At 31.7% G+C, this 27,873-nt stretch overlaps 2 protein-coding genes across 2 annotated transcripts; both read left to right on the forward strand.

Annotated features, from left to right (window-relative positions):
• The first annotated feature begins 1,300 nt into the window (after positions 1–1,300).
• Positions 1,301–8,648, forward strand: LOC124539854 (cytochrome P450 4C1-like). Its single transcript, XM_047117211.1, has 9 exons — positions 1,301–1,384; positions 3,378–3,491; positions 4,032–4,217; positions 4,972–5,162; positions 5,242–5,305; positions 5,667–5,853; positions 6,553–6,698; positions 7,546–7,725; positions 8,484–8,648. The coding sequence occupies exons 1-9, from the start codon at positions 1,318–1,320 to the stop codon at positions 8,642–8,644; spliced, it is 1,296 nt and encodes a 431-aa protein (XP_046973167.1). The 5' UTR covers positions 1,301–1,317; the 3' UTR covers positions 8,645–8,648.
• Positions 8,649–17,554: 8,906 nt separating this feature from the next.
• LOC124539624 (cytochrome P450 4C1-like) lies at positions 17,555–27,863 on the forward strand. Its single transcript, XM_047116922.1, has 10 exons — positions 17,555–17,685; positions 18,630–18,786; positions 22,637–22,759; positions 23,305–23,490; positions 23,875–24,065; positions 24,729–24,780; positions 25,503–25,677; positions 26,354–26,505; positions 27,212–27,388; positions 27,677–27,863. Exons 2-10 carry the CDS (start codon positions 18,642–18,644, stop codon positions 27,835–27,837), a joined length of 1,362 nt encoding a protein of 453 aa, XP_046972878.1. The 5' UTR covers positions 17,555–17,685; positions 18,630–18,641; the 3' UTR covers positions 27,838–27,863.
• The last annotated feature ends 10 nt before the right edge of the window (positions 27,864–27,873 follow it).

Here is a 27,873-nt window from a genome sequence, read left to right on the forward strand (position 1 = left end):
AGTATCTGCCCACCTAATCTTATGTAGTCACTACCACTAAAAATTTGCACGATAATGTAAATGTCTACCAACCCTTACAATGCCAATATGCCACCGATCTTAAGAACTAAGGTGTTAAGTATTTTGTTTATATAGTTACAATGGTGCATTCACCAGACAAACCGAAATATAACAACACCTACTAAGTAGATACTACGAATAGAGAGCTAAGAATGCCTAGTTGTTGATTGTGAGTTCAAACCCAGGCGAACATCACTGAATTTTCATGTCCTTAATATGTGTTTATAATTCATCTCGTTCTCTGAGGTGTAGGTAAACATCGTTAGGAAACCTGCATGTGTCTAATTGTACCACACGTGAATCCACCAACTCGCATTGGAGCAGCGTGGTGGAATATGCTCCTAACCTTCTCCTCAAAGGGACCACCTTAGCCCAGCTATGGGAAATTTACAGGTTGTCATGTCCAACTAGCATAAAGTCTTATTGCCTTCTAGTTACCATCGTGACAATAACCAATTATTAATTATTATATTGTAGGTTTCACCATGCTGTGGTTATTGATTCTACCGGCGTTATGTGTGACTTACTGGATATGGTATACCAGACGGCTACCAGATGAGCCACCGATGCTTCCAGGGGCCTTGCCATTCATAGGACACTCTCACAAGCTCATGGGGAGCACGGAAAGTAAGACTGAGATATATTTAAATATGTATGTATATATGAGACAACATCACATACATTACTCTGATCCCAATGTAAGAAGCTGAAGCACTTGTGTTATGGAAATCAGAAGTAACGACGGTACCACAAACACCCAGACCCAAGACAACATAGAAAACTAATGGTAATCTACATCGACTCGGCCAGGAAGCGAACCCGGGACCTCAGAGTGGCGTACCCATGAAAACCGGTGTATTTACCACTCGACCATGGAGGTCGTCAAATTTATTATTAGGAAACAAAGTATTTATTATTAGGAAACAAACAGTACGATAAAATAAATAAAAAAAAAACAATAACACATAAACCAATCAATTTTGCATCGATACCTAATACAAATTAGAAGCATGATAATGAGGACAAGAATATTTAAAATCAGAATATAAGTAATTAATTAAAAAGTCAAATTAACATCAAATGATTTGACAATTCATTGATATTATTTTAAAACCTTGAAAAGGAACATGAAAATAAATCAATAATGCTAATTTTTTTATTATATACGTTACACGAACGATGGATTGATTTTGGACCTAATTCTTTTATTGATAGTTCCTTTTTTTTATTTTAGATTTTTGGAAGCAAATTAAGGAAATGAGTTACAAATGCATGGATTTGGGTCATGTATCATTTTTCTACACTGGACCGTACAAGTTTTACAGTAAGATTATCTTTAAAATATATACATTATATATAAACGAAAACAAGTAAATAGGTGTGAGGACTTACAAGTACTGTGTTGTAGCGTTGCTCTTTCGAGAGAGTCGAGATGGCCCAGTGGTTAGAACGCGTGCATCTTAACCGATGATTGCGGGTTCAAACCCAGGCAAGGACCGCTGATTCATGTGCTTAATTTGTCTTTATAATTCATCTCGTGCTCAGCGGTGAAGGAAAACATCGTGAGGAAACCTGCATGTGACAAATTCCATAGAAATTCTGCCACATGTGTATTCCACCAACCACCATCAACATTGGAATAGCGTGGTGGAATATGTTCCAAACCTTCTCCTCAAAGGGAGAGGAGGCCTTTAGCCCAGCAGTGGGAATTTATAAGCTGTTGTTGTTGCTCTTTACAACAATCATACAATATTATATAGTTTCACTTATTTATATGATACATAATTTTGAACACACGCTCCATTAAAATGTGATATAGATTCTCTATAGACCCACTATCGGGACAATTGGGAGAAGCCACTTGCTTTTTTATGGTATAGGTTGGCGGACGAGCATATGGGCCACCTGATGGTAAGTGGTCACCATCACCTATGACAATGACGCTGTAAGAAATATTAACTATTCCATACATCGTCAATGTGCCGACAACCTTGGGAACTAAGATGTTATGTCCCTAGTGCCTGTAGTTACACTGGCTCACTCAAATATTTCTATTTTAAATATTTTATGATTTGACATATTAGGGTACGAGGAAGCCCTATAGCAAACAAAACTCCCAAAATTATATGCAAAGTATAGTATATATAAGTATATAATTTAAACAAGATTAAAGAAGAAATGCTGATAAAGAAAACTTACACTTCATCAATATTATACGCTACATTGAATTCTTGATTAATGTATGTATATTTATTATAGTTATTCTACCGCCAAATAACAGTACTCAGTATTGTTGTGTTCCGGTTTGAAGGGTGAGTGAGCCAGTGTAACTACAGGCACAAGGGACATAACATCTTAGTTCCCAAGGTTGTCGGCACATTGACGATGTAAGGAATAGTTAATATTTCTTACAGCTTTATTGTCTATGGTTGATGGTGACCACTTACCATCAGGTGGCCCATATAATCGTCCGCCAACCTATACCATAAAAAATATTTAGCATACAGAATTGAAATAAATTAAAAAAAGAGAAGAATATTAAAACACTTAAAATCATTTACTGACAAACTTGAAAATAGTTCTAACTTGGAATTTAAGTTGACATAAATAAATCAATAAATCATACGTATTTAAGTAAACTACTTACTTAGTTAAGCTTACAAGTCGAAAATAAAACACAATCACTTTATAAAAAATTAGTGCTAATATCGATCCAACAGTTCGCACCCAAAAATAAAAATGAATGGCGACTTAATTTAATTTCGCGCGCTTTTGATTTTTTTTCTGTGTTTATTTTTGTGCCAGCCAGTTACATGGATACATGAATCTCCTAAATATATATTTGTTTGTAATACATCACTATTTAACAACGAATATCCAGTTTAATTATACTTTCAAAGTTGTGACAAATTCCATATTTTTGCAATTAAAATTATACATATAATTAATATCATATTTTTTTCAAGCTCTCGACCAATAATAGCCTCAATCCGATGTCAAATGTTTATTTGACTTTTGTGCTTTGTAGTAGTTGGAAATTTTTGTTGGAATATAATATAAGTACTACTTATAGTTTTGGGAGTTGGGTTTTTTTGTTTATATATTATATAGAGTTGGTTGTCATGTGTTACAAAAAAAGAGCGACAGACAGATAGATTTACTTTCACATTTATAATATTAATATAGATTAACTTATAATGGTTAGAACTTTACAAAAAAATTAAATATAATTTTAGTTTATTACTTCGATTACATATACAATTTCTTGTTTTCTCTAAATCTTAATTTTAATAATTTTATGCTAAATTTTCTTGCAGTTTTAACTGATCCAGATGACATACACAAATTATCGAACACGTGCTTCGAAAAGGATAAGTTTAGCCACGATTTCACCAAGGAACTACTCGGCGATGGATTGCTGTTTTCACGAGGTATATAAAAGAATATCTTTCTTATGGGCTTATACTCTACAAAAATAAACTAAGTATAATCTTCAATATAACGCTTGTATAGGCGTTGCAAAGTAACCGACTAACACCATTATTTTCGAAGTTTCTAAATACTATACAACTCCAAGAGCTCATAAGTTCGTCTTAACTCATTCATAAGTAATATTTAAAGAATATGTAATTCAAGTGCTTAACACATAACAGCTACTCTACTGTTACTATATTTAAAAAACGAATCGGTTAACTTGTGCATAGCAGAATTTCCTACACTTTGCCGTGTAGATTCAGGAGAGAATCGGCGAAATCAATATTTCTATGAACGTGTCAGAAGACAACGAAATTCAGATAGAAGAATAAATGTATGATAATAAACTGCAACACTAGCTGAAGTAATTGTTAGTAGTGATATATAAGTTGTTGTCGAATAAGGCATATTATCATTTATTATTTTTAAGGAAAATTTTAAATTTAAAAATATCTTGATTTATTAAACAGCATTAAATATATTTATGATTCTTTCAGTACCAACGTGGAAGCGACACCGTAAGCTAATAAGTCCAGCGTTCAATCAGCAGATACTTGATGGGTTTATGGATATCTTTAATACACAAGGCAGACGTATGGTGCAGCAATTAAAACAGGTTGCCGGGAAAGGCCCGTTCGATCATTCGCATTACGTAAGGCAGAATTTTATGGAAACTATTTGTTGTAAGTCAATTTATTGTTACTATAAATACATGTGATATCTAATTTGAATGTTAAAAAAAATTATTAAGTTTGGTGATAGGGTTTTGTGGTGAGACCATCTGATTAGGTGGTATCATACATTAGTCATATACTATATCTTTGGGAATGAGATTATCGCCTCCAGGCGATTAAATAACAAGAATATGTTTATAGCTGTAAATTATAATTTGACTTTTAAAAAAAAAAATCCCGCTTAGTTTCTTACGCCAGTTCTTCTCAGGTCTGAGGTATTATATTCCGAACCGGTGGTAGATTTTCGACAGTCAATAAGAAAGTGTAAACACTTCTATTTTGAATAAAGGTTTTTGACTTGGACTTTGACTTGACTATACTGACAAACCGCAATACTTAGTTGTGTTTTCGTGTGCAGAGTGAGCCAGTGTAACTACAGACGCAAGGGACATAACATGTCAGTTCCGCAATTTTTTGAAGACAAAGCTTGTTGATAAATTTTATAAAAATATTTAGACACTAAATTATAACTTACATTAGGTTATATACAAAACAAACATGCGCCGTTAATACTAGTCTCTTGTGTCTTTAATTATAATGGACAAATGAGTTGCAGTATATACAATGTTGATGGTATTCTCGTATCTCTTTGTAGCTGAATCCACCAGAGTCGTACATCTATTTGACTCAACGGATTAAAACATAGAAATAAAACTGCATTGTTTTAAAACAGGGATTAATTCTATTATTTCTTATTTTTCAGTAACAGCATTAGATGATTGTATAACAGAAGAAGAAGCAGTAAATTACGTGAAAGCATTTGAATCGTATCTAAATAACAATATCGTTAGATTCCAGAGTATCTGGTTATATTCAAAATTTTTGTATAATTTTAGTAGTCTTAAGAAGAAACAAGATGTGTGTATCAAGTTTTTACACGATACATCTGATTCTGTAAGTTCATTTAATTATTTAACTTATCTTATATAACTTTAACTTATTAATATTTTAAATAAATTTGATAATATTTTAGGTTCTAAGGAAAAAGAGAGCTCAGCGAAAACTTAACAAAGTTTCTAACACATACAAAGATACAAGTAAGTGCTAATTTCTGAATCAATATTTAAATGCAAAATTTAAACAAATTCTAAATTTAAAAATAAAAAATAAACCAATAATTTTGTTGCCTATTAAAGAGTTTATGTATCAATATATATTTTTTTTAAATAATAACACTTATACGAAAAGAATAAGTAAGTTAGTTTTTTTAGTTTATATTGGTTTACAGTTTTTTTGTCTATGGTATGGCTTTGAAGCAATTGACTGGTAAGTAATAGTAAGTATTTTACCTCACTACCCTACCATATTACCCAATTTGCACATTCCGCACAATTCATGCCTTTGTATATTTCGAATTTTGTAAAAGGTATTTTTTTTTAATTGCTTGGTCATATTCAGATCCTAAGGTAAAAGTTTTTATGGACCTGATGTTGGATCTCGATGAAGGGACGTTAACAGATCAAGAAATAAGGGATGAAATGAATACTATTATGATGGCAGGCCATGATACATCAGCTAATGTTATTGTTTTTGCTTTATTGCTAATCGGGTCGTATCCTGATGTTCAGGAACGAATCTACAAAGAGTAAGTATAAAGATATTTACAAATTAGAATTAAATAGACGACCTCTGTGGTCGAGTGGTGTGTGCACCGGTTTTCATGGGTACGCCACTCCGAGGTCCCGGGTTCGATTCCCGGCCGAGTCAATGTAGATTTTCATTAGTTTTCCATGTTGTCTTGGGTCTAGGTGTTTGTGGTACCGACGTTACTTCTGGTTTTCCATAACACAAGTGTTTAGCTACTTACATTGGGATCAGAGTAATGTATGTGATGTTGTCACATATAAAACAAAAACAATAAAAAAAATTAACTGATAATAATGTCAAAGAAATATAAATTATTCTAGAGAATTTAATAATCGATCTTTTGGGGCAAGGTATTTCTATTACTAAATTCAGCAGATATTTTCAATTTCATCGTCTCATAAATTCAAATCATTTGGAAAAAATGCATCGGTAAAGAAATCATATTGTACAAACCATAAAACGAGAATCTAATATTTTTTGACTTCCAGTAGGCTGTATTAAATGCATATGTAATTTTATTTAACTAGCATGACTTTGTATTTTTAACTGTTGAAAAGAGTAGAGTAACTACTGAGTATCTTGACAGCTCTTCTCGGTAGAATCTGTGTGGTAGCTTCTTTAGCCTGTTAACTTTTAGCCTATTAAATTACGATTCATAACTGCTTGACTAGTAGTATATATTGATTTTGATTTTCAGATTACGAGAAGTGTTAGAAGATAGAGATGTTGAAAAACAAGATCTGTCTCGTCTTGTGTATTTAGAGGCAGTTCTTAAAGAGACCATGAGATATTACGTGATGGCGCCTTTCGTTGGCAGATATATTGATCGGGAGGTAAAGCTAAGTGAGTATAATAAACTACTGCATCATGTCGTGTCAGTTTGTAAGTCCTAAAATTCTCAGTATTCCTAGTTAGTAAATTTAATGATATAAACAAACTAGGACGATATCTAGCATTGTTACAAATTTGAACAATAATTTGGTAATATACAAAATATTTCTAAATTCTTTGCCATCAAATGTTCCTGGAACAAAGATAAATAGTGAGTTTTACAAATAACATATTACGATTAAAGTTTTGAATTAAATTAGAGTTCAATTAGGAAATATTAAATAATAAATCACAAATAGTCATTAATGAATACATTGTTCACTTTTGTACAGAAGGTACAAATTAGCAATAAATAACGTTATCATAACAAGTTTTTTTTGTTTTTATGGTATAGGTTGGCGGACAAGCATATAGGCCTTCTGATGGTAAGTGGTCACCATCATCCATAGACAATGACGCTGTAAGAAATATTAACTATTCCTTACATCGTCAATGTGCCACCAACCTTGGGAACTAAGATGTTATGTCCCTTGTGCCTGTAGTACACTGGCTCACTCACCCTTCAAACCGGAACACAACAATATTGAGTACTGTTCTTTGGCCAAGTTTATAAAATAGAGATAGCATAAAATGATTTAACGAGAAGATAGAAGTCGGAACTCTCGGAAGTGAGCAATAGATATTTTGCTTTTGAGTGTTTTTCGCACGTGGACACCCTTAATGATTTAGGTACTATTTCAAAGACATTTTCTACATTTTCGCTACTAATTAATAAACAATTAACATTTATGCAAATAAGTGTGATGTTACTGCAAATTTAATGCATATTATACCTTAATATATTTGTCACTTTTTGTAGAGAATTGCACACTTAAGCCTGGACATAATTGTCTTATGCTATTATATGGTGTTCATCGGAATTCAATATGGGGTCCTGACGTTGAAGAATTCGTACCGGAGAGATGGTTGGATCCAGCAAAAATGCCTAGCAATACCAGTGCTTTTACTGGTTTCAGTATTGGAAAAAGGAATTGTATAGGTATACCCATATGTTTATAATTGCATACATTTTATTTGAAGAATATAAAACATCCCAGCCCAGTAAATAAAACATCCTCCTCCTTATTATTATTGGACAAGTTTATAAAACGACGGATGAAATTGGAATTTGAGGAATCGATAGTTAGCATCTACAGAGGCGAAGACTAGATTCAGGAAATCTAAAATCAATAGTGATTATAACATCTAATACCTCAAGCCAATTTCGATATGTTCTAATTTTTGGTTAAATTTTGTCCTAATTTACAATTGGGTATTTGTTTCTTGGCGTGAGCTGAGATGGCCCAGTGGTTAGAACGTGTGTATCTTAATCGATGATTTCGGGTTCAAACCGAGACAAGGACCACTATATATATATATGTTTAATTTGTATTTATAATTCATCTCGTGCTCGGCGGTAAAGGAAAATATGCGAGGAAACCTGCATGTATCTAATTTCATCCAAATTCTGCCACTTGTGCATTCCACCAAACAGCATTGGAACAGCGTGATGGAATTTGTTCCAAACCATAAAAAAATCTCGCTCTCCTTAATGGAAAAGGAAACCTTAGCCCAGCAGTGGGTAATTTACAGGCTGTTACTACTTTATATGTTTCTTAGTAAGTAAATAAACATATAGATGAGAGAGAAATTGAGTATATCACAAAAACATTGTCTAAGCAATAGGTCCAATTATTTCAGTTTCTGATGATAATTATTCTGTGATACCAAATTATTTAAATGTAACTTTTTCACCAGGTAAAGCTTATGCCATGATGTCAATGAAGACCCTTCTAAGTCATTTGCTCCGTCGATATAAATTGCACGCAAATCACACAAATGTAGTTTTAAAACTAGATGTATTGCTGAAACCAGTTTCGGGACATTTTATTTCTATTGAAGATAGATTAAAATTATAAAAGACTATATTTTAGTTTTTATTTATATTAAACCTTTTTTCCAAAAAAAATAATTGTGAAAGAGAAGACGTATATGCCATGCCGGCTGAAAATATTTTATGCATAAAATATATTCGTCTATTCCTTTATATTATTTAGATGACATTCAAAATATTAGGCTAATAATCTTATATATGTTAATTTTGGCAAATGAGCCATGGTACCATGCTGTGGTCACCACCATCCATAGTCATTGGCGCTATTACAAATATTAACAATCCCTTACTTCGCTAATGCACCACCAACCTTGGGAACAAAGATGTTATGTCAGTTGCGGCTGTAGTTACAGTTGCTCACCCTTCAAAACGGAACACAACAATACCAAGAATCGCTGCTCGTCGGCGTAATGGAGTGTTACCTACCCAAACGAGCTTACACAAAGCCCTACCACTAAGTGTGGAAGGGAATGCTAGAAACTACCATCGTCCAAGAAAAATCATTCAAGTTCATTAAGATCATCCTCAGTCAAATTATGATCATCTGCGAATTTGTAAGACAAATTAATAGCGAAATAAAGCGATTTTGGCAGGAAAAAGATAATCTGAAAGTGAATATAAAATATAAATACAATTTTTGAATAGTATTAAATAATCATATAAATTAAGATTAATCGGAAATATGTTTAACATAAATAGACAGACACAAAAAAATTAGTACTGTTTTCTTCTGTATTTATCTTTTTTTTTTTAGTTCTGACGAAAACAAATAAAATTAAGCTATGAATTATACCTTAATACATTTAAAAAATAATTTTCATATCGAATATTGTCCACGAAGCGAACACTAGTAAGATATAAGTATTGTATCGTAAGGTATATTACAGCTAGATTTTCAATTTCATACTAACTGATTGTCACACCCTATTACAAATGCTTTTGTTAACAGTCCGGGAGGTAGCGTTGCATTTTACTTTTTTAATCATCTAAGATCAACTATCGACGTAATTATCAGCCGGCTTAAACGCTACCTCCATAACAAACATTACAATATTGCATTATTAAAGTAATTCTCTATTGAATGGACATATAAATTCTACGACAAAATTAATCTTCGGAGGTCGAGTTTGAAGTTAATTTAAATGAGCCAGCAAAGATAACAGCCCCATTGATGTGATCGTCTGCTAACAAACCCTAGTCCTGGGTTAAATACTCTTAATTGGATTAATATGCATATTTGGTGAGAAATTGATAAATTGTTTCCGGAGTTTCAAAGTTGATAGTACCTATATGTCGATAGTTTATCATTAGTGCGCCTTAAAGCAAGTTCATCACGCGCCTGAACTCTCAACGCGATCCTGATCGTGTCGAAATTCTCGCCTCATCGGATTATTAGAGTAAGGATTCAAAGAGTCTTGTGTTACGTATAAAAACCCTTAATACTTTACGCATATTGTTCCTCGATGACACTGTCATAGGGAAGATGCGATATTTTTATTTTTGTGTATATTTAAAAGAACACCATATAGGATAGACAACAACTACATTAAAAATCTAAAACACTGTAATTTACGGCAAAGAATGCGGTTTCTAAATATCAATTTTAATTTTCGCTAAAACACGGAACTATATGTCGTATGACGTCACTGCTGTCTGTGACTGCTCCTCTGGTCGTACTTGTCCTTGCTGGCTTTCATACTTATGCATTTTTATCGACCTTTGAAATACTTTTTTGTAAAAATTTAAAACGGAATATCGATACTACGAAAATAAGCATTGTTGACGTACGTTTTGTACCAATTTTATCATCTACTTCAATATTTTTTTCAAATCAATGGTTTTCAAATGACTGGACTTTCTGACATAAAACTGAGATAAAAGTGATTTTAAGCTGAATAGAGGAATCTGGAGTCTGCTTTGATAAACCCAACTTCCATTTTAATTCGAAAAACGCTATTAATTTTCGTTTCAATGTTCAATTTTTTACAACTATAACCTCAAATAAGTAGTCATAACAGGAGTGACGTCACTGAACGCTATATTAGTGTTTTGAAATACGTTCCGTTTCACGTTACTTTAATTCGTAATTATTATTTAAAAACAAAACTATATCAATTATAAACCTTGCAGTGTCCCTTCTTTTGTATTTTTTTAATATTTTAATAGCAAATTGTTCATAAATAGTATATTTGCATGTTCCCTATTACTCTCACTACATAAGAGGGAAGGTTGTTCCATGTTTTTTCGTAATTAACTTTCCAAGTCCGACTGGTCATGTAAAAAGGTTTCATATGCAAACGGTTAAGGCCGGAGCTATGCTGTGAAATGTCTTACGCGGTAGGTAAGCTAGTATCCAAACGTAAATTAAAATCCTAAACTGATTGAAATAATACATCTAAGATTATCCGAGTATACATTGAGCAAAAACCGCAAAGTACTCTTATACCCGTATTTTCGTCAGAAGTAGTTACTTATCAACTCTTATTAAAATATACACCATAAGTTTATAGAATTTTTTTACTCGTTTGATAGCATACAAATTAACCTAGATACCTATTATTTGCTTCCCGTTTAAAATTTTTAATACTTCATATTTTTTTATTAAATACCATTTAAGTAAAATTACAACGCTTTTATGTGAGTTCTTGATTATTTATAAATGAAATATATTTTTTAACTCATTCTCATAACTATAACTTGGTACCAGCAACGAATATCGATATACTAATAATAATAATAATCGAATAACAATATACATATATCGATTTTTTTATGTAGGTTGGTGGACGAGCATATAGGCCAACTGATGGTAAGTGGTCACCATCACCCGCAGACAATGAAGCTGTAAGAAATATTAACTATTCCTTACATCGTCAATGTGCCACCAACCTTGGGAACTAAGACGTTATGTCCGTTGTGCATGTAGTTACACTGGCTCACTCACTCTTCAAACCGGAACACAACAATACTGAGCACTGTTATTTGGCGGTAGAATAACTGATGAGTGGGTGGTACCTACCCAGACAGGCTTGCACAAAGCCCTACCACCAAGAAGCGATACGTATTAGAGCCTAAGACTCAATCCAAGATCCGACTGAACACTTTTTACTTTACTTCAAATGGAAGCATAGAGTAGAATTTAAAAGTCTACTAATTTCTTATCATCCATATTGCATCTTAATATAACTCTTTCAGGCAATTCAGACTGTATAAGAGGACCCTCAGGGACAAGTACTTTAGCATCTTTAATAATTAACTATCGACGCTATTTTGTTGCGCGTTGTTTTTTCTGTAAATTTGGGATATATTTGAACACTATAACTGTCATATTTGTTACTTTTTTTATGAATTACTGTTGGCGGTCCTAATTGTAGAATAACTAAGGTCCTAAAACAGCAATGTAATCAAATGGACATGCGAAATAGAAGGTGCATGCATAATACATCTTTTTTACGTCATTCTTGAGACTTAAATCAAAATAGATCAATTGTGGTATGAAAGACTTTGTGAATCAAATCAAGGTGCAAGAATTTAATACGGACAAGCTTTGTCGATTTCAGCAGTTTGGTCAAACTGGTAGAGCCACAGGCTGTTCTTGCATAATTATGTAGCGTATATATAAGAGATAAAATCTGGTGACACATACAGGTATGACTTTAAAGTCCCTTCCTAAGAAGATTCAAGACATGTTTATGGCTACAAGGCATAAGATAGAGTTTGTATGATGCTGAAGGATGAAGTCATATATCTGGGTCACTGGGGCGGTTAGAGTTTCCGCATTTCAGCAACAGCAGAACACAATCGCAAACTGAATGACGTATTGACTTAATTATTTGAATATTAAACGTTGCGTTTTTTTTTTTAATAACCTTGTCTGTGTGTTGTTCTTTTACGGTCAAATTATTGGATGAGTTTTTTGAAATTTTTAATGAAGCTAGTTTGAACATCGAGAAAGTATATAAGGTTATTCTTTTCCCCTAGCACCTGTGATGCTATTACGATTGTAGCATGGCAATGGTTGCTATCAAATATTGTGATTGATATACAAAAATAAAAGTATTATGGACTTATACTCCATGTTGTAGTGGCACAGTACTCCATAATTTTTTTCAAGTTTTCCATAACACAATAACTTGAGCTACATTGGGACCCTTTGGTCCCAATGTAGCTCAAGTTAATGTATGAGATGTTGTCCAATGTTGTCCATTAAACTGATTTACCGATTGCAACATTTATCAATCCTAAACAAATATTTGATAGCAACGGTTGCTATGCTGTAACTGTTAAACCCAGCTTACAACCAAACCCTAAACACTAGCGAAGCTGCGAACGACACCTAAAATCAAAATCAAAATAAACTTTATTCAAGTAGGCTTTTATAAGCACTTTTGAATCGTCATTTTACAATTAAGTGAAGCTACCACCGGTTCGGAAAGTAGATTCTACCGAGAAGAACCGGCAAGAAACTCAGTAGTTACTCTTATAGTACCTAGTGTGTAGCATAAGTGTTGAATGTGCACATTAATAAACGGTGACGATAAGGAAATTGTAAATTTACTCTATTATTGTATTTTAATGATTTTATCATTAAATTGCTAGAGTGGACCAAGTAGCTTTAAAAGCCTGCAAGTCTTGTGTCACAGATGTCCATGGGCGGTCATAGACAATTTCTGTGATCGTTGTGTTTTTCCCAAAAATAATTATTTAAATAAAACCTTTTCAATACAATCAAAAAATCAAAATCAAAATAAACTTTATTCAAGTGGGCTTTTACAAGCACTTTTGAATCGTCAATTAACAATTAAGTGAAGCTACCACCGGTTCGGAAAGTACAATCTACCGAGAAGAACAGCAAGAAACTCAGTAGTTACTCTTTTTCAACATTTAAAAAATACAAAGTCATATTACTTAATACAATTATTTAAATTAATATATCCTGCGTGGAAGTCAACAGGTATTAATTCCACGATTTTTTTATAATCTACAAAATTTTGTATCGAGTAATACGCCTTTTTCAACCGACTTCCAAAAGGAGGAGGTTATCAATTCGTCTGTATTTTTTTTTTTCAACCGACTTCCAAACGGAGGAGGTTATCAATTCGTCTGTATTTTTTTTTTTATGTTTGTTACCTCATAACTTTTCACTGGGTGGACCGATTTTGATAATTTATTTTTGTTTGAAATCTTATTCTTCTTCTTCTTGAAGTCTTAAATTTGCATTATGTATATGCGCGACAAATAGGTGAATAACTGAAAATCACGTTAACCAATTTTGATAATTCTTTTTTTATTATAAAATATATACTTCAAGGGTAATTTGGTGAAAGTTTGGTAAGGTTCTCAGCACAGGATCCATGACAAAGTAACGGAACGGAAGGGAACGGAACAATTCTGAGGAGCACGTTAGCGATACTCGGTCGAATCTTTTATTTATAGGTTATTTGGATATTTGAGTCACCTTCCGTAATGTGGTTATGTTTATGTAATTATCATAGTCGAATATTATAATCAACTAGCTACCCACCCCGGCTTCGCACGGGTGCAATACTGATACTAAATATACTACAGAATTTGTTTATTTACGACATCACATCGCAAACTTCTAAAATTATCAGTGTTTCTTTACTATATTGTTCATGTATTATATACACAAACCTTCCCCTTGAATCACACTATCTTTTAAAAAAAAACCGCATCAAAATCCGTTGCGTAGATTTAAAGATATTGGGACATAGAAAGCGACTTTGTTTTATACTATGTAGTGATGGAAGTACTATACGGCTCGCAGTTAGGGTGCGATATGGGGCAGAATTTCTTACTATCTTTAATCAAATTTTGTGTATGTGATGTGATGTCATATGATGTACGAAATATAGTTGGTCTTTTTCAAAGTTTTTTTGCTGAGTTCGATTACAGCTCTTTCGAGGGATCCTTGTAGTTTACGCCGCGTGACGTATTAAATCCGCATTTTCGAAAGTCTATTTTTGCTTTATTCGCAAGTTTCCTTTGAAATTGTCCTCGAAGTAGTTTCTGCCTCATATAAACGGAACGCTTAATCTATCCATATTAAAAAAAAATTAGTTAGTCACATCAGCTTCACTTAAAATCAAAAAATAAATAAAAATTTTAACAAAAAGAAAAACCGACTTCAAACAAAACACTATTTTAAAACAAATGAATATGCACGAAAAAGTAATAAAAATAATTGCGTATTCAACATATTTTTTAGAGTCTTCCTAAGTTAAATGAAATGAAAAATAGTAGACTACTTAAAAGTCGATTAACGATTATATCATGTAGTTATAATTATTGTTATATTTGGAGTCGGTGTAATCTAAATAAATAAATCTAAACTAAATTAAGATATACATTAAATATACATTTCCCATGCGAATATATGTATTTATAATTTGAAAATTTAATAGGAAACACCTCATATTTTTTAAATAAACTATCAACATACTAGTACAGGATCCGGGGCCTATTTTGTCACTTGATTACTATCAAGCTAATTTTCCGTGAGTAGCTTCATTTTGATAAGACGCCCAACAATTTCCTGTGCGAAAATTCTCGATATTGGTAGCTAACAGAGGTAGCAATAATAAAATATGTCGATTTGATGATTCTCAAATATTAATTACTAACTGGATTGTTTTTTATTAAATCTTAAGATAATTATCTAAATTATTTGAAAAAATATTTGTCCTACAAAATCTATGGTTTCATCAAAGAGTCCTCCCCCTCCAACATGTATTGATAACGAGATCACCAAAAATTATTACTAACCAGCTGATTTTTTTTTATTACTTAGTTAATATATATATAATGTCACGGTCATATTGTCCTACAAATTCCGTGGTATGTTATCCCGGTCCTACGGTCAAAAGTAGTAGTACAGATCATTGATGTAAAAATAATTACTATCAAGCTGAATCTTCGTGAATAGCATCGTTTTGATGAGACGCCCAACAATTTCCTGTGCGAAAATTCTCGATATTGGTAGCTAACAGAGGTAGCAATAATAAAATATGTCGATTTGATGATTCTCAAATATTAATTACTAACTGGATTGTTTTTTATTAAATCTTAAGATAATTATCTAAATTATTTGAAAAAATATTTGTCCTACAAAATCTATGGTTTCATCAAAGAGTCCTCCCCCTCCAACATGTATTGATAACGAGATCACCAAAAATTATTACTAAACAAAAAATCGTAGGATATGATCCTTCCAGTTTGCCACCAACAAAAGAAGAATTGTTACAACAAATTAAAAGAACTGTATTTATCTGCAATGTATGGTGTAACGCACATATGCGGTACCCCACGGAAAAATTGCCGGAAAATTTTGGATGGACAATAATTGATGGCAAATATGAATACTATTGGTTTGATGGTCCCCAAAGTCCATCTTTTGAAGAATTATCTTCTGAAATACAAGGTAACCTATTTATACTATTGTTATTTATTGATTGATTATTCATTATTATATAATTTACTTAATTTTTTCATGTTATTATAGAGTCAGATATCACAAGTGAGGAAAGTGACACAAATGAAGATGACAGCGATGTTAGTAGCGAAGATTATGATTCATCGGATGAATAAGAAGAAGATTAATTTTTATTATCTATAAATACACCAATACACCAATTTTTGTACCTCATTTTTCAAAAAAGTAAACTTATTTAAATTTAAAAAAAAGATTTTCTCACTGTATCTTATGTTAGAAATCGGAAAACGAAAAAATGACAATTTTTGTCGGACTAGTGATGCATACCTGTTTTTTTGTAGGACATTGTTTTATTTGGGCACTGAACACACTAACCTATTATGTAATATTTTTGTCCTACAGTTAGTAATGAGAAAAATGGTCTTATGGTATTAACAATTTCTGACCGTAGGACCGGGATAACATACCACGGAATTTGTAGGACAATATGACCGTGACATTATATATATATTAACTAAGTAATAAAAAAAAAATCAGCTGGTTAGTAATAATTTTTGGTGATCTCGTTATCAATACATGTTGGAGGGGGAGGACTCTTTGATGAAACCATAGATTTTGTAGGACAAATATTTTTTCAAATAATTTAGATAATTATCTTAAGATTTAATAAAAAACAATCCAGTTAGTAATTAATATTTGAGAATCATCAAATCGACATATTTTATTATTGCTACCTCTGTTAGCTACCAATATCGAGAATTTTCGCACAGGAAATTGTTGGGCGTCTTATCAAAATGAAGCTACTCACGGAAAATTAGCTTGATAGTAATCAAGTGACAAAATAGGCCCCGGATCCTGTACTATACATATAATATATGACGTCTTATGTTTGCCATGGATAGTAAAGTAATTACCTACAATTTTTTTACCAGTAGGTGCAATCCTTTCCGTTGGCAAGGAAGGGAACTCTGCCTATCTCTTCAAACGTCAAGATAGATTTGGCAGAATTTCCAAGTTTTCTCCGAAAGTTTTTATTGACAATTGACCTTGAAATTACAATAAAAACAAATTAAGCGTGATTATTATTCTATAATTAATAAATTAGTGAATTTAATACTTGCTTCTGTGAATATAAGTACACCATAAAAAATATTTATTATATTTTACGGAATGACAAAGTGCGTAATAAAAACATACTAAGTATGTTTTCCGAAATGACGTATGTGCTTAATAAAATATGAAAGATTTTTGCCAATGTATCATGACTAATTTCTTATTCGTTTTCGGTTCAACCTTGTTACTAGGTAGTAACAAGGTTGAACCATAAGTTTTTCAATAAACGTAGAGCGCCGTTTATGCTAATCTTACCTATCTTTCATTTGAAAAAAAAAAAACATGAAGCGTCTACGTCAAATTATTACAAGGATGCCCCTAATTGATTAAATAAATTTAGCTACCCTTTGAGTCGTAAGCCTTCTTAATCATTAGTTGCTCTGCATTTATGTCGTACGGTCACGCGACACATATAATTTTAAGAATATTTATATTTACATTACTTTATAGTGTGTACTCGTAAGTCACACCGTTATAGAATATATTTTAAAGGAGTTAAGGTGAGTTTCTGTTAATATACCATTCAAAATTAAATTATCCTTATTATATCCGTTAATGTGAACGTTATAGTTTTAAATTAAATTGTAATTTTTGTAATAATAATATTATGAATAGTTATATCTAGATTCAAAAGACCATCCCAAATGGCTAGGATTGTATATCCGATAAAAACTAATACCATTCGTAATGGCTGCATATGTTGCTAATATACATGTAATTTGATTTCGTGTAATTGGGTAATTTATTATTAAGAATAATTGCAACAATCCGTGTATGTTTTTTTATTGCTTTGAGTTTATTGCAAGTAGTATAATTAAATCGATTTTGAGGACAAATAAATAATAGAAAACGTTTCTGAAGAAAACAATAAACTTATGTGCTGAACATGTAGGGTAGAGTCCTGAAACTTTCGAGTTGAGACTCGAGAATAGTGTCGAAATTTTTGTCTTAACCAAGATCTGTGGAAAATGAGAGTGTGTTTTCTTGTATTAATAAAAAAAAACTGAAACAGCAAAGTAATATTTGGAAAGAAGTAAATTTAATGCGTTAGTTGATGATTTTATAGAATGATTTAGAAGCCAGTTTTATTATTTATATTTAGATCATTTAATTATTAAACTATAAGACTTAACTGCTCAAAAGTGAATCTGTGTGATTAAATCAAATAAAAAAACAATTAATAATTGCTTTTTTCATGTAATTGACTGTAAAGACTGTAATTAACGTTAAAGGTTTTTTAATTAATTAATACGTTTCTCACTCTTAAAAAATTGACTGCTCTTAAAAAAAAACAAAAGAAAATAAATTGGATTTGATCTTTTTTTTGTGTGTGCTGTCTCGTGTATTTACTTTGAAATTTTCGGGAAATCCCAAAACCTAACCCTTGCATAATTTCTAGTATAGTTCTAGCTTCAGGTATACAATAGAATAATTATTTTTTTAGAATAGAATAATTATGGCGCTGGTATTTATTCATCTTCTGACGATCCTTTTTCTATGCTGGATATTGTTAACAAGACGCAGAAAAGGAGAGCCACCAATTGCAGACGGGTGCTTACCCCTAATTGGACATGCGTATATGGTTTTAGGAAATTCAATTCGTAAGTAATTATTTTTTTAATATAACTATATTATACTGTAATTTAAGTAACGCAGATGTACATAAAGTGTGGTAAAATTTGATAATAATACCTTTTAAAAAATAGGTCATCTCTTGTCATTTTATGAATTAAATGTTTTGTATTTTTTCATTTGCTCGATTATATATGTATAAAGGAAAAGAAAAACACTTTCTTTAGTCTGTTTTGTATTTAAGTACCTCCGCAGCTTTCTTTTAATCTACTTAATTTGCTTTTTCACTACACAGTATAAAACAAAAGTTACTTTCTCTGTACCTATGTCTATTTATATGCTTAACGGATTTTGATGCGGTTTTTTTAATAGATAGAGCGATGCGAGAGAAAGGTTTTTGTAAATGGACAATATAGTAAATAAACATTGATAATTTTAAAAGTTTGTACTATCACAGTACAAACTGAAGTCGTAAATAAACAAATTATGTAGTATATTTAGTATCAGTATTGCACCCATGCGCAGCCGGGGCGGGTCGCTAGTTCTAATATAAAGGTGAATAAAAAAGGAAATAATTTGTTTCAAAATGTTTTATATAAAATATTTTATCAAAAAAAAGTAATATTCTCCTACGACCACATGCCTAATTCCGGATAAACTTTGGGTGATATGTATCTTCATCTAAAAATCTGTTGCTGAAAATTATTTCTAGTACATATTTATAAAGATTCGAGTAAAGAATTTTGTGTCGTCAAGGTAATATCTATTTTTATTTATCAAAAAAATGTTTTATATCCGAAGCGATTTTCGTCAATTACTTAGTACTTATTCATGGATATGTTAGTTTTACCTTGGGCATTTCATTTGAATTATAATCGTCGTCCACAATATTATACAAATAGAGTATCTATTAAGAAAATATTATCGATTTCAGATGACGTTTAACAGATGTTCGGAGTGGTATAACAATATAATTTCGACCTTGGCAATTAAATTTGATACAGATGTGATATTAATGAAACGAATTACCTACTACATAAAAACCAAATTTTGATCTAGCTAATCTACACAACATTATGACTCAAATTTATTTTCACAAATTTCATATAAGTTTAATATATATATTATTTATATAATGATATTATTAGTATATAGAATTACAATTTGCTAATAAATATTATCATTGCAAGTTTGAAATACAATCTTTTATTCAAAATTATCATTAATTTATTTTGAAGATTATTTACAGCAAATACATAGCTTACTACCAAATAAAAAATTGACTAGTCTTTTTGTGATTGGTTTCCAATAAATTATTTTCTATCACGTTGAATAAATTTAAATAAATAATTTTTAAAATAAAAGTCCAAGAATTTATAGGCGTAATGATAATAACCCTTAATAATTTTATTGGTTATGCTTTACGCTTGCATACGGTACAGAAAAATTGTTAATATAATAAAATACTAGAAAATATATAATAATAATAATCATGTATCATTTAACGAAGTTATATTTTTTAATTCAGACACCATAAATCAATATCTTATTCTACTTATTATAATAAAACTCTTTGGGCAAAGATGCCTTCATATAATAAGTTTGCGTCGCTTTTCAACTATTACCCTTTTAGACTAAGGCAACAGTCGAAATTGGCTCTGAGTTTAATTTGAGAGAGGTTCATTTTCGTGATAAATAGATAAAGTTAGATTGGGATGGAGTTGAGGTATCCTATTCGGTATTAGTTATTAGAATTAACTCCATCCGAAACGGTGTCATAGTGTCAAATATTGCTTGATTGTAAAGTTTACTTGAATATATGTTTATTCATTTATTCACTTGGGTTGTCTAGAAGAGATGGCTAATTAGCCATAAGTCCGCCCATTATTCTTACTTTTAATCCACATTTATTTTTTACATTTTATTTTACATTTTTGTATTTTATTAATTCTGTGTTACTTTCTTCTTTTCTGTCTTTCTATATTTTGTTTGTGGTGCACAATAAAGTATAATTCATTAATTAATACTTTAGTTAAGAAAACATATAATTAATCTATTTTCTATTTCGCCAAAAATGCCCATTGGACAGCGGCCCAGAATACTTAAATCGACGAATCGAGTTTTGTAAATCATTATTATTTATTTAAAATATATTTATATTCCAATAAATGTAATTTAATTTGTCATCAATATGTAAGTAATGTTTGTAATGTATGTTTCATTCAGTTATGTACACATTTTAAATAAACATCACTCGTTTGTCAATAGTTGTATAGTGAAATAAAATCTTTATTTTTATTCCAGAACTATGGGACAGATTCAAAGCTTTGACGCAGGAATGTTTTAGAAAAGGTCACGCTGTGTACTTCTTGATTGGCCCCAAGAAATTTTATTGTGAGTTATTATAATATCTTCTTTTTTGCTAGTCCATCGTGGTAGGAACCATCCAATGATTAGATATTTTCAAACAGCAATTACCAAGAAGTATTGCAGTTTGAAGGGTCTATGTGAGTGCGAATGATTACGTCTGGTGGTGACTTACCATCACTTAGCCATTTCGTCTAACTATGTCGTAACAAAAAAAGGAATTCATGCAGGGATACTGCAAGGATGATTATCCTTGACTAGCTACGTCCTGCAATATTTCATCAGAATGGAGTAATATCCGTGAACATATTGCGAAGGCCTTGAGCATGGATGTGGATGGATATAGAGGTAGAGGACGACCCAAGAAACGATGGATGGGTTGTGTGAAAGACGATATGATTGGAAATAATGTTGCTTGTGAGATGACATCTGATGTCATCAGAGAAGTATGGAAGGAGAAGACATGCTGCATCAACCCAAATAAAATTGGGATGATGATGGAGTAATATTCTGATTATGTCATTTAATGCCTACTACTTGTCATTTCTCTTTACGGTAGAATGTTCAAATATTATCGTAGAATCCGCATTCCATATTTTACGAAACTTCTATGACAAACTGCTGTTAAAACAAACAACAGCTTTAACGGCTTACAAACAACTTGTTTAATTTCTTTTTATTATGTGTCCAGCTGGTCGGAACAGTTTTACTTGCGTCAATCGTTGTTTATCCCAGCGAGGGCTGTCTGATTTTGTCCTAAGTCAATTAAACAAATTAGTACAGGCCCCTAATTATCTATACATACAATATATACATACAAATAAAATTGGAGTTTCTGATTGTAATAATATTTAAATAACCATTATTTACTCAATACAATAATATTTTTTAGAATTTTTGTCTATCTGTTTGTTCGGATAATCTCTGGAAAGGCTGGACCGATTTTGACAGGACTTTCACTGGCAGACAGTTGATATAATAAGAAGTTAGGTTAGTTATTATTTTAAAATTATGTATAAAATTTCAGTTTCATTCAAACGCCCACGAATACAACGAAGACAATTGTGTTCTGTCAACATAATAGAGACCTAAATATTGTATTTTATTTTTTATTCTTCAAAACTGTAACGCAATTTTCCTATTTTTATACAGAATTTATACAATCTAACTTTCTATACCAAAAGGTTCGAATTATAAAAATATACTTGTATATGTAAATGATAAAGGAACATTTTGCCTGCGGTTTAGTCACGCTACGATAGAAATCTTGTTTATACGAAAATCATTTTATCAGCATAGCTAATAACCAAGCACAAATTACACTAGTGTTCTACGATTGTTGTAAATGAAGTGACACAATTACGATAAGTAATTAAGTAGTATTTACCCTTGGTTACTGCAGCATCACAAGGTAGAGAGTTGAGTTATGCTTCTGAAGACAAACGTTCAACTCATACTATGTGTAAGCCTGTAGTATTTTAGTTGTGTATAATGTCGTACAGCAATTTTTTTAATTTACAGTTTTAACGGACCCGGACGAAATAACTCTTGTGGCAAATATGTGCCTTCAAAAAGACTCCGTTTTCGCGGAAAAGTGTAAGGAGTTGGTCGGTGAAGGATTGCTATTTTCCGACGGTAAGATCACTTGAATACATTACAATGTCCTAATACTTTAATTCATATGTTATTTGTTTATTATTGTAACGGTATAGAAAATAACATAGGTTACCCTTACGACAGATAGGTAACTCTCACTCCACCTCACAGCAAGTGAAGCCGCGGGCTGAAACTATTTCGAAAATGCGCAATTATATGAGGCTATATTACTCAGGCAAGCACCAAAATACCGGTTCTGATATTGTTAATATAATATTATTTATAATAATAACTACAGATGACAAAACCAAAAAACCATAATGATTATTCGAAATCAAAATATACTTTATTCAAGTAGGCTATTACAATCACCGTCATTTAACAATTATTTTAAGTGAAGCTACCACTGGTTCTGAAAGTAGATTCTACCGAGAAGAAACGGCAAGAAACTCAGCAGTTACTCTTTTTATAAATACAGTTATCATACACATACTTAAATGAAGAACGCAATCTGCTTCATACCTTTATAGCGATAAAATTGTAACATAAATATACTAAATATACAAATGTATGTACGTTTTCAGTAACAACATGGAAACGACATCGTAAGATTATCCTGCCTACATTCAACCAGCAAGTATTGGACACCTATTTGCCAATATTCAACAATAAAGCACGAAAATTGGTCAAGATATTTGAGAAGGAATCTGGAAATGGTCCATTTGACCATTCAACATATTTGAGACAACTGTCTCTAGAATCTATCTGCTGTAAGTAGTAATTTGTAAACTAGATTAAATTCTTAACTTATATGTACTACCATAACTGCCCATTAAGACTTTTCTGTAATTACAGCATGAAATTTTTTTTATATAAATATATCTAAAATTCCCATAAACAAATAAATAAATATTGGATAACATTACATATGTACATTACTCTAAACCCAACGTAAGTAGCTTAAGCACTTGTGCTATGGAAAATCAGAAGTATCGACGGTACCACTAACACCCAGACCTAAAACAACTTCTTCTACATCGACTCGGCTGGGAATCGAATCCAGGTACAAGTACACACTACTTGACAGAGGGCGTCTTTTGACAAAAAAGAGGGAGGTCAAGGTAACTATCATCAAAATTTATTTTTATTTACAGCGACGGCGATGGGCGTTGAAGTTAACGACGATGAAGCAGTGAACTACACTAAAGCGCTGCACTTAGCTTTTGGCAATGGGACAGTTAGATACCAAACAATTTTGCTACAATTTGATTTTATATATAACTTATCCAATTTGAAAAAAGAACAAGATCGGTGTATTGAAGTTTTGCATGAGATGACAAGGCAAGTACGTATTATTTTAAATCTGATTCTTGACATAAATTCGTCAGTTTTCAAGTTAATTCCTTTATCAAGTCTAAAATTCTTAGTACCTTTTGAAACTAATGCACAAAACAGACAACTGCATGTAATATTAAACTTAAATAGTATGGTAACTTGGTTCAAAATTCCAAAAGTGCGACTTATTGCGATGCAATATGTCATTCTCGATCGGTAAATCAGATTATCGCTCATACTAAGCACGCGAAAACAAATCTTAAGGTGACGCACCTTTTCTTACCCCGACTGTACAGTGTACATATATGGTCAATATCATTTCTGAAAAATGGCATTTTTTTAATTTTACCATTTTTATATTTTTTATGGTTTAGGTAGGCGTACGCCGCATGAACGAAAGATGGTAAGTGGTCACCACCGCTCATGGTGCTGACGCTCTAAGAAATATTAACTACACCTTAGATCGCCAATGCGCCATTAAAAATTTTGGGACTAAGATGTTATGACCCTTGTGCCTATTCACTGGCACACTCAAATCGAAACACAACTGTACTGAGTACTGCTGATTAGTGGTAGAATATCTGACGAGTAGGTGGTAACTACCAAGTGTCAGTTTTGGTATATTTAAAATAAAATCAATTAAATATAACACTAATGTTTAATTCTATTTAAGGTTTTGTCCAAAAAACAACAGGAATTTGAAATGTCAAATAACAATAAACAAGGTAAGAAAAGTTCAATTAGATGCTTCTATTGCTTAAAAAATATCTGTATAAACTACCTATTAACAGTAATCAGCATAAAATGTTGGTAGAATTATTCTTTGGTGTGAACTGTCATAAAGATAAGTTTATTTCGAGCTGTCTATCGATTCCGTTTCTGGGTAGACGTTTCTTTCTGTGGCTCTAGTTTAGAAGAGCTTTAAAATATTTTGAGATCCATAGTGCAATAGATGTCAGTCTTATTTGTGGATGAGATATCACAAAATATTTAATACGTAGTCTTATATCTATATTATAAATGTTAAAGTAACTCTGTCTTATCTACCGCTCTTTCACTGCCAAACCACTAAACCGAATTGGAAGAAATTTTGGTATGAGGCAGGCTTAAACTCCAAAGAAGAGAAGGATACTTTTTTTGCCTGATATATGACAATCGACCCCTTAAAACGCGAGCGTAGCCGCGGTTATCAACTAGTTTGTAAATAAATCCTTCCAGTGCGGCTTTGTAATTTTATAGATAGTCTAGACACTTTAATCAAGGGCGACGTTCCATTAGTGACCTGAATGACACCGGCTTTTACCTTTTCCATTCATAGAATATAGACTCTCATGTAAATAAAAATATTTATAGTGATAGTTTAGGTTGAACCATAATTATTTGGATACATAATATTAAGATTTTTTTCACATTATTTTTATATATGCACGTTTTTTTCTTTTTACAGGAAGAAACAGTTTTATAGAACATCTTCTAAGTTCGAATGAGTTATCAGAAAAAGAAATAATTGATGAAGTACACAATATGATAATAGCTGGAAGTGATACCACATCTAGCGTTCTTCTATTTACATTGATTTTGATTGGATCGTATCCTGAAACACAAAAAAAAATTCTTGATGAGTAGGTACATCGATACTTATATAAAAGTGAATGACTTTTATATTTTTGATGTGTTATTGATATACTATTTATTCTTCTTCACTTAGTGACTTAGTATAATGTTTTGACGTAGTCATTATGTAGTTATGTACTTTAATTTATTCTGAGTTTCTGTTGGGTTTTATTTATAGATCTGTCATGTTTGTATCTAAGTAATATTTTTTTTCTTCAGATCGTCCGTATATTAAATGTTTTGCTATTAAAACATACTGAGCATAAGACATACTTTTGATTACGTCAATAACTATCTAATTAGTTAACTTTGTACTAATAATTCAAAATAACTTATTAAAATTCACGCATTCGAATATTTCAATTTAAATTATATTTTAATAAATAAAAACAAAATGTGTATTTATTATAGGCATTTTTACAATAATTTTATTACTTTTCCACTTTCGCCTGACATTAAATTATTGCAATTGTTTTACATTGTAAATTTTTGCTCTATTATTAAAGCAGGAATATTATACGACTAACATGATCTCGCATAGCCCTCTCTGGAACTCGTAAGTATTCTAGTAGGTCTTCATGGTGAAATATAACCATATAAAAAATAATAACTAAAAACAAAACCGTTGAAACTGGGTACGACGTTTAAAACATTTTGTTTTGAAGAAAATTATTTACATTTTAGGTTATTTTATATATTTGGAGACTCGGACAGAGATCTAGTAAAACAAGATTTGGGGAAAATGACCTACACAGAAGCCGTACTCAAAGAAAGCATGCGTTTCCTTGTAATGGCACCTTTTGTGGTGAGATATATCGACAAAGAGGTTAAATTAAGTAAGTATTATTAATTTATTCAAGATGGATCTTATAAATAATATTTTATGACTATGTTTTACTAAATGAGAACCAAATGCGCTTCCTCCTTATGTCCTCCCTTTCTTCTGAAGTTCGACGACAGGGCGAGGATACTATAGAGCTATAGTCAGGTAACCTGATCTTTTTCCGCGTAAGTGACCAAGTCAACGGGGATGTTGTTGTTGTTTTGAAAACAAGAAATTATCTTTAAAATTTGAAACCTCTACCTTAATTTGATTTGGCTCAATGCAGAGATGCCACATCGGAGTATTGATTAACGCCAAAATAATTGTCCATATCCAGAACTGGAAGACAAAAGCGAAGGTAATAAAAAACGGGGATTTTATGTTTAAGCCAATCTTAATCCGGGGTGAACAGGTGCAATAAAACCGCTCGCTCGAGTCATCCAAACGAACCATCGGGAAGGCTCTTTAAGTTTTTTCAAAATTTGTCAGAACAGAACGGTACAGTACAGTAATGCCTCGACCCCGTTTGACGCTCTCTGAAACTGTTCACCAACGTACACGTATTCCTTTTATTATTTTTTTAATTCAACAAAAATGTATTTGTCTTGCTGCAGGTTCCTTTACAAATTTAATTGTGATCGGTTTAGTCTTTATGAGGAAACGAACATACCGAGTTCCTTTTACCTTTTATAACATTACAATTATGCCTTTTTTTTCAGAAAATTATACTTTAAAACCTGGTAACAATTGCTTCTTCTCGTTCTACGGTGTACATCGTCATGACATGTGGGGGCATGATGCTGACCAGTTCAAACCAGAACGTTGGTTAGAAAAGGATTTGCCATCCAATCCTAACGCTTACATGGCTTTTAGTATTGGAAAAAGGAATTGTATAGGTTAGTTATATAGTACAAGGAAAGCTATCTACGTATATTGAAAGTAACAATTAAGGGTAAAACCCTTAGTATTTTTTACACAGTTTAATAATAGTCACTATCGCTTTTTCGTGTCATCAACCTTTTTATTTCATACTTTTATTAAAATGTCTCTGTGTCTTCCTATCTCTCTCTGTCTCTGTCTTTTTTTTTATTCCTTCCCCTTCCCTCTCTTTTTTACTTTTATTGTAATAGCTATAATACATCTTTTGTAATTTGCACCAATGATTTGCTTATTACTCTTTATAGGTCGATCATATGCTATGATGTTAATGAAGACAACACTGGCTCATATACTCCGGTGCTACAGGATACAATCCAATCACAAACAATTGGAAGTAAAACTCGACATTTTGATTAAACCTGTCAGTAATTATTATATATCTGTAGAAAACTATAAAAAATGTTAATATTAAAAAGTTCACGTTAAGAATAATGTATTTTTA

The sequence above is a fragment of the Vanessa cardui genome, chromosome 23, assembly GCF_905220365.1.
Source record: "Vanessa cardui chromosome 23, ilVanCard2.1, whole genome shotgun sequence".
In the NCBI taxonomy this organism is placed as follows: domain Eukaryota; kingdom Metazoa; phylum Arthropoda; class Insecta; order Lepidoptera; family Nymphalidae; genus Vanessa; species Vanessa cardui.

Coding starts and splice junctions, on each gene's coding strand:
- LOC124539854 (XM_047117211.1), top strand. CDS start 1,318: ATGAGTTACAAATGCATGGATTTGGGTCATGTATCATTTTTCTACACT. Junction 5,854..6,552: donor CAGGAACGAATCTACAAAGA/GTAAGTATAAAG, acceptor TTTGATTTTCAG/ATTACGAGAAGTGTTAGAAG. Junction 7,726..8,483: donor TGGAAAAAGGAATTGTATAG/GTATACCCATAT, acceptor CTTTTTCACCAG/GTAAAGCTTATGCCATGATG.
- LOC124539624 (XM_047116922.1), top strand. CDS start 18,642: ATGGCGCTGGTATTTATTCATCTTCTGACGATCCTTTTTCTATGCTGG. Junction 18,787..22,636: donor GGTTTTAGGAAATTCAATTC/GTAAGTAATTAT, acceptor AGCAATTTTTTT/AATTTACAGTTTTAACGGAC. Junction 22,760..23,304: donor AGGATTGCTATTTTCCGACG/GTAAGATCACTT, acceptor GTACGTTTTCAG/TAACAACATGGAAACGACAT.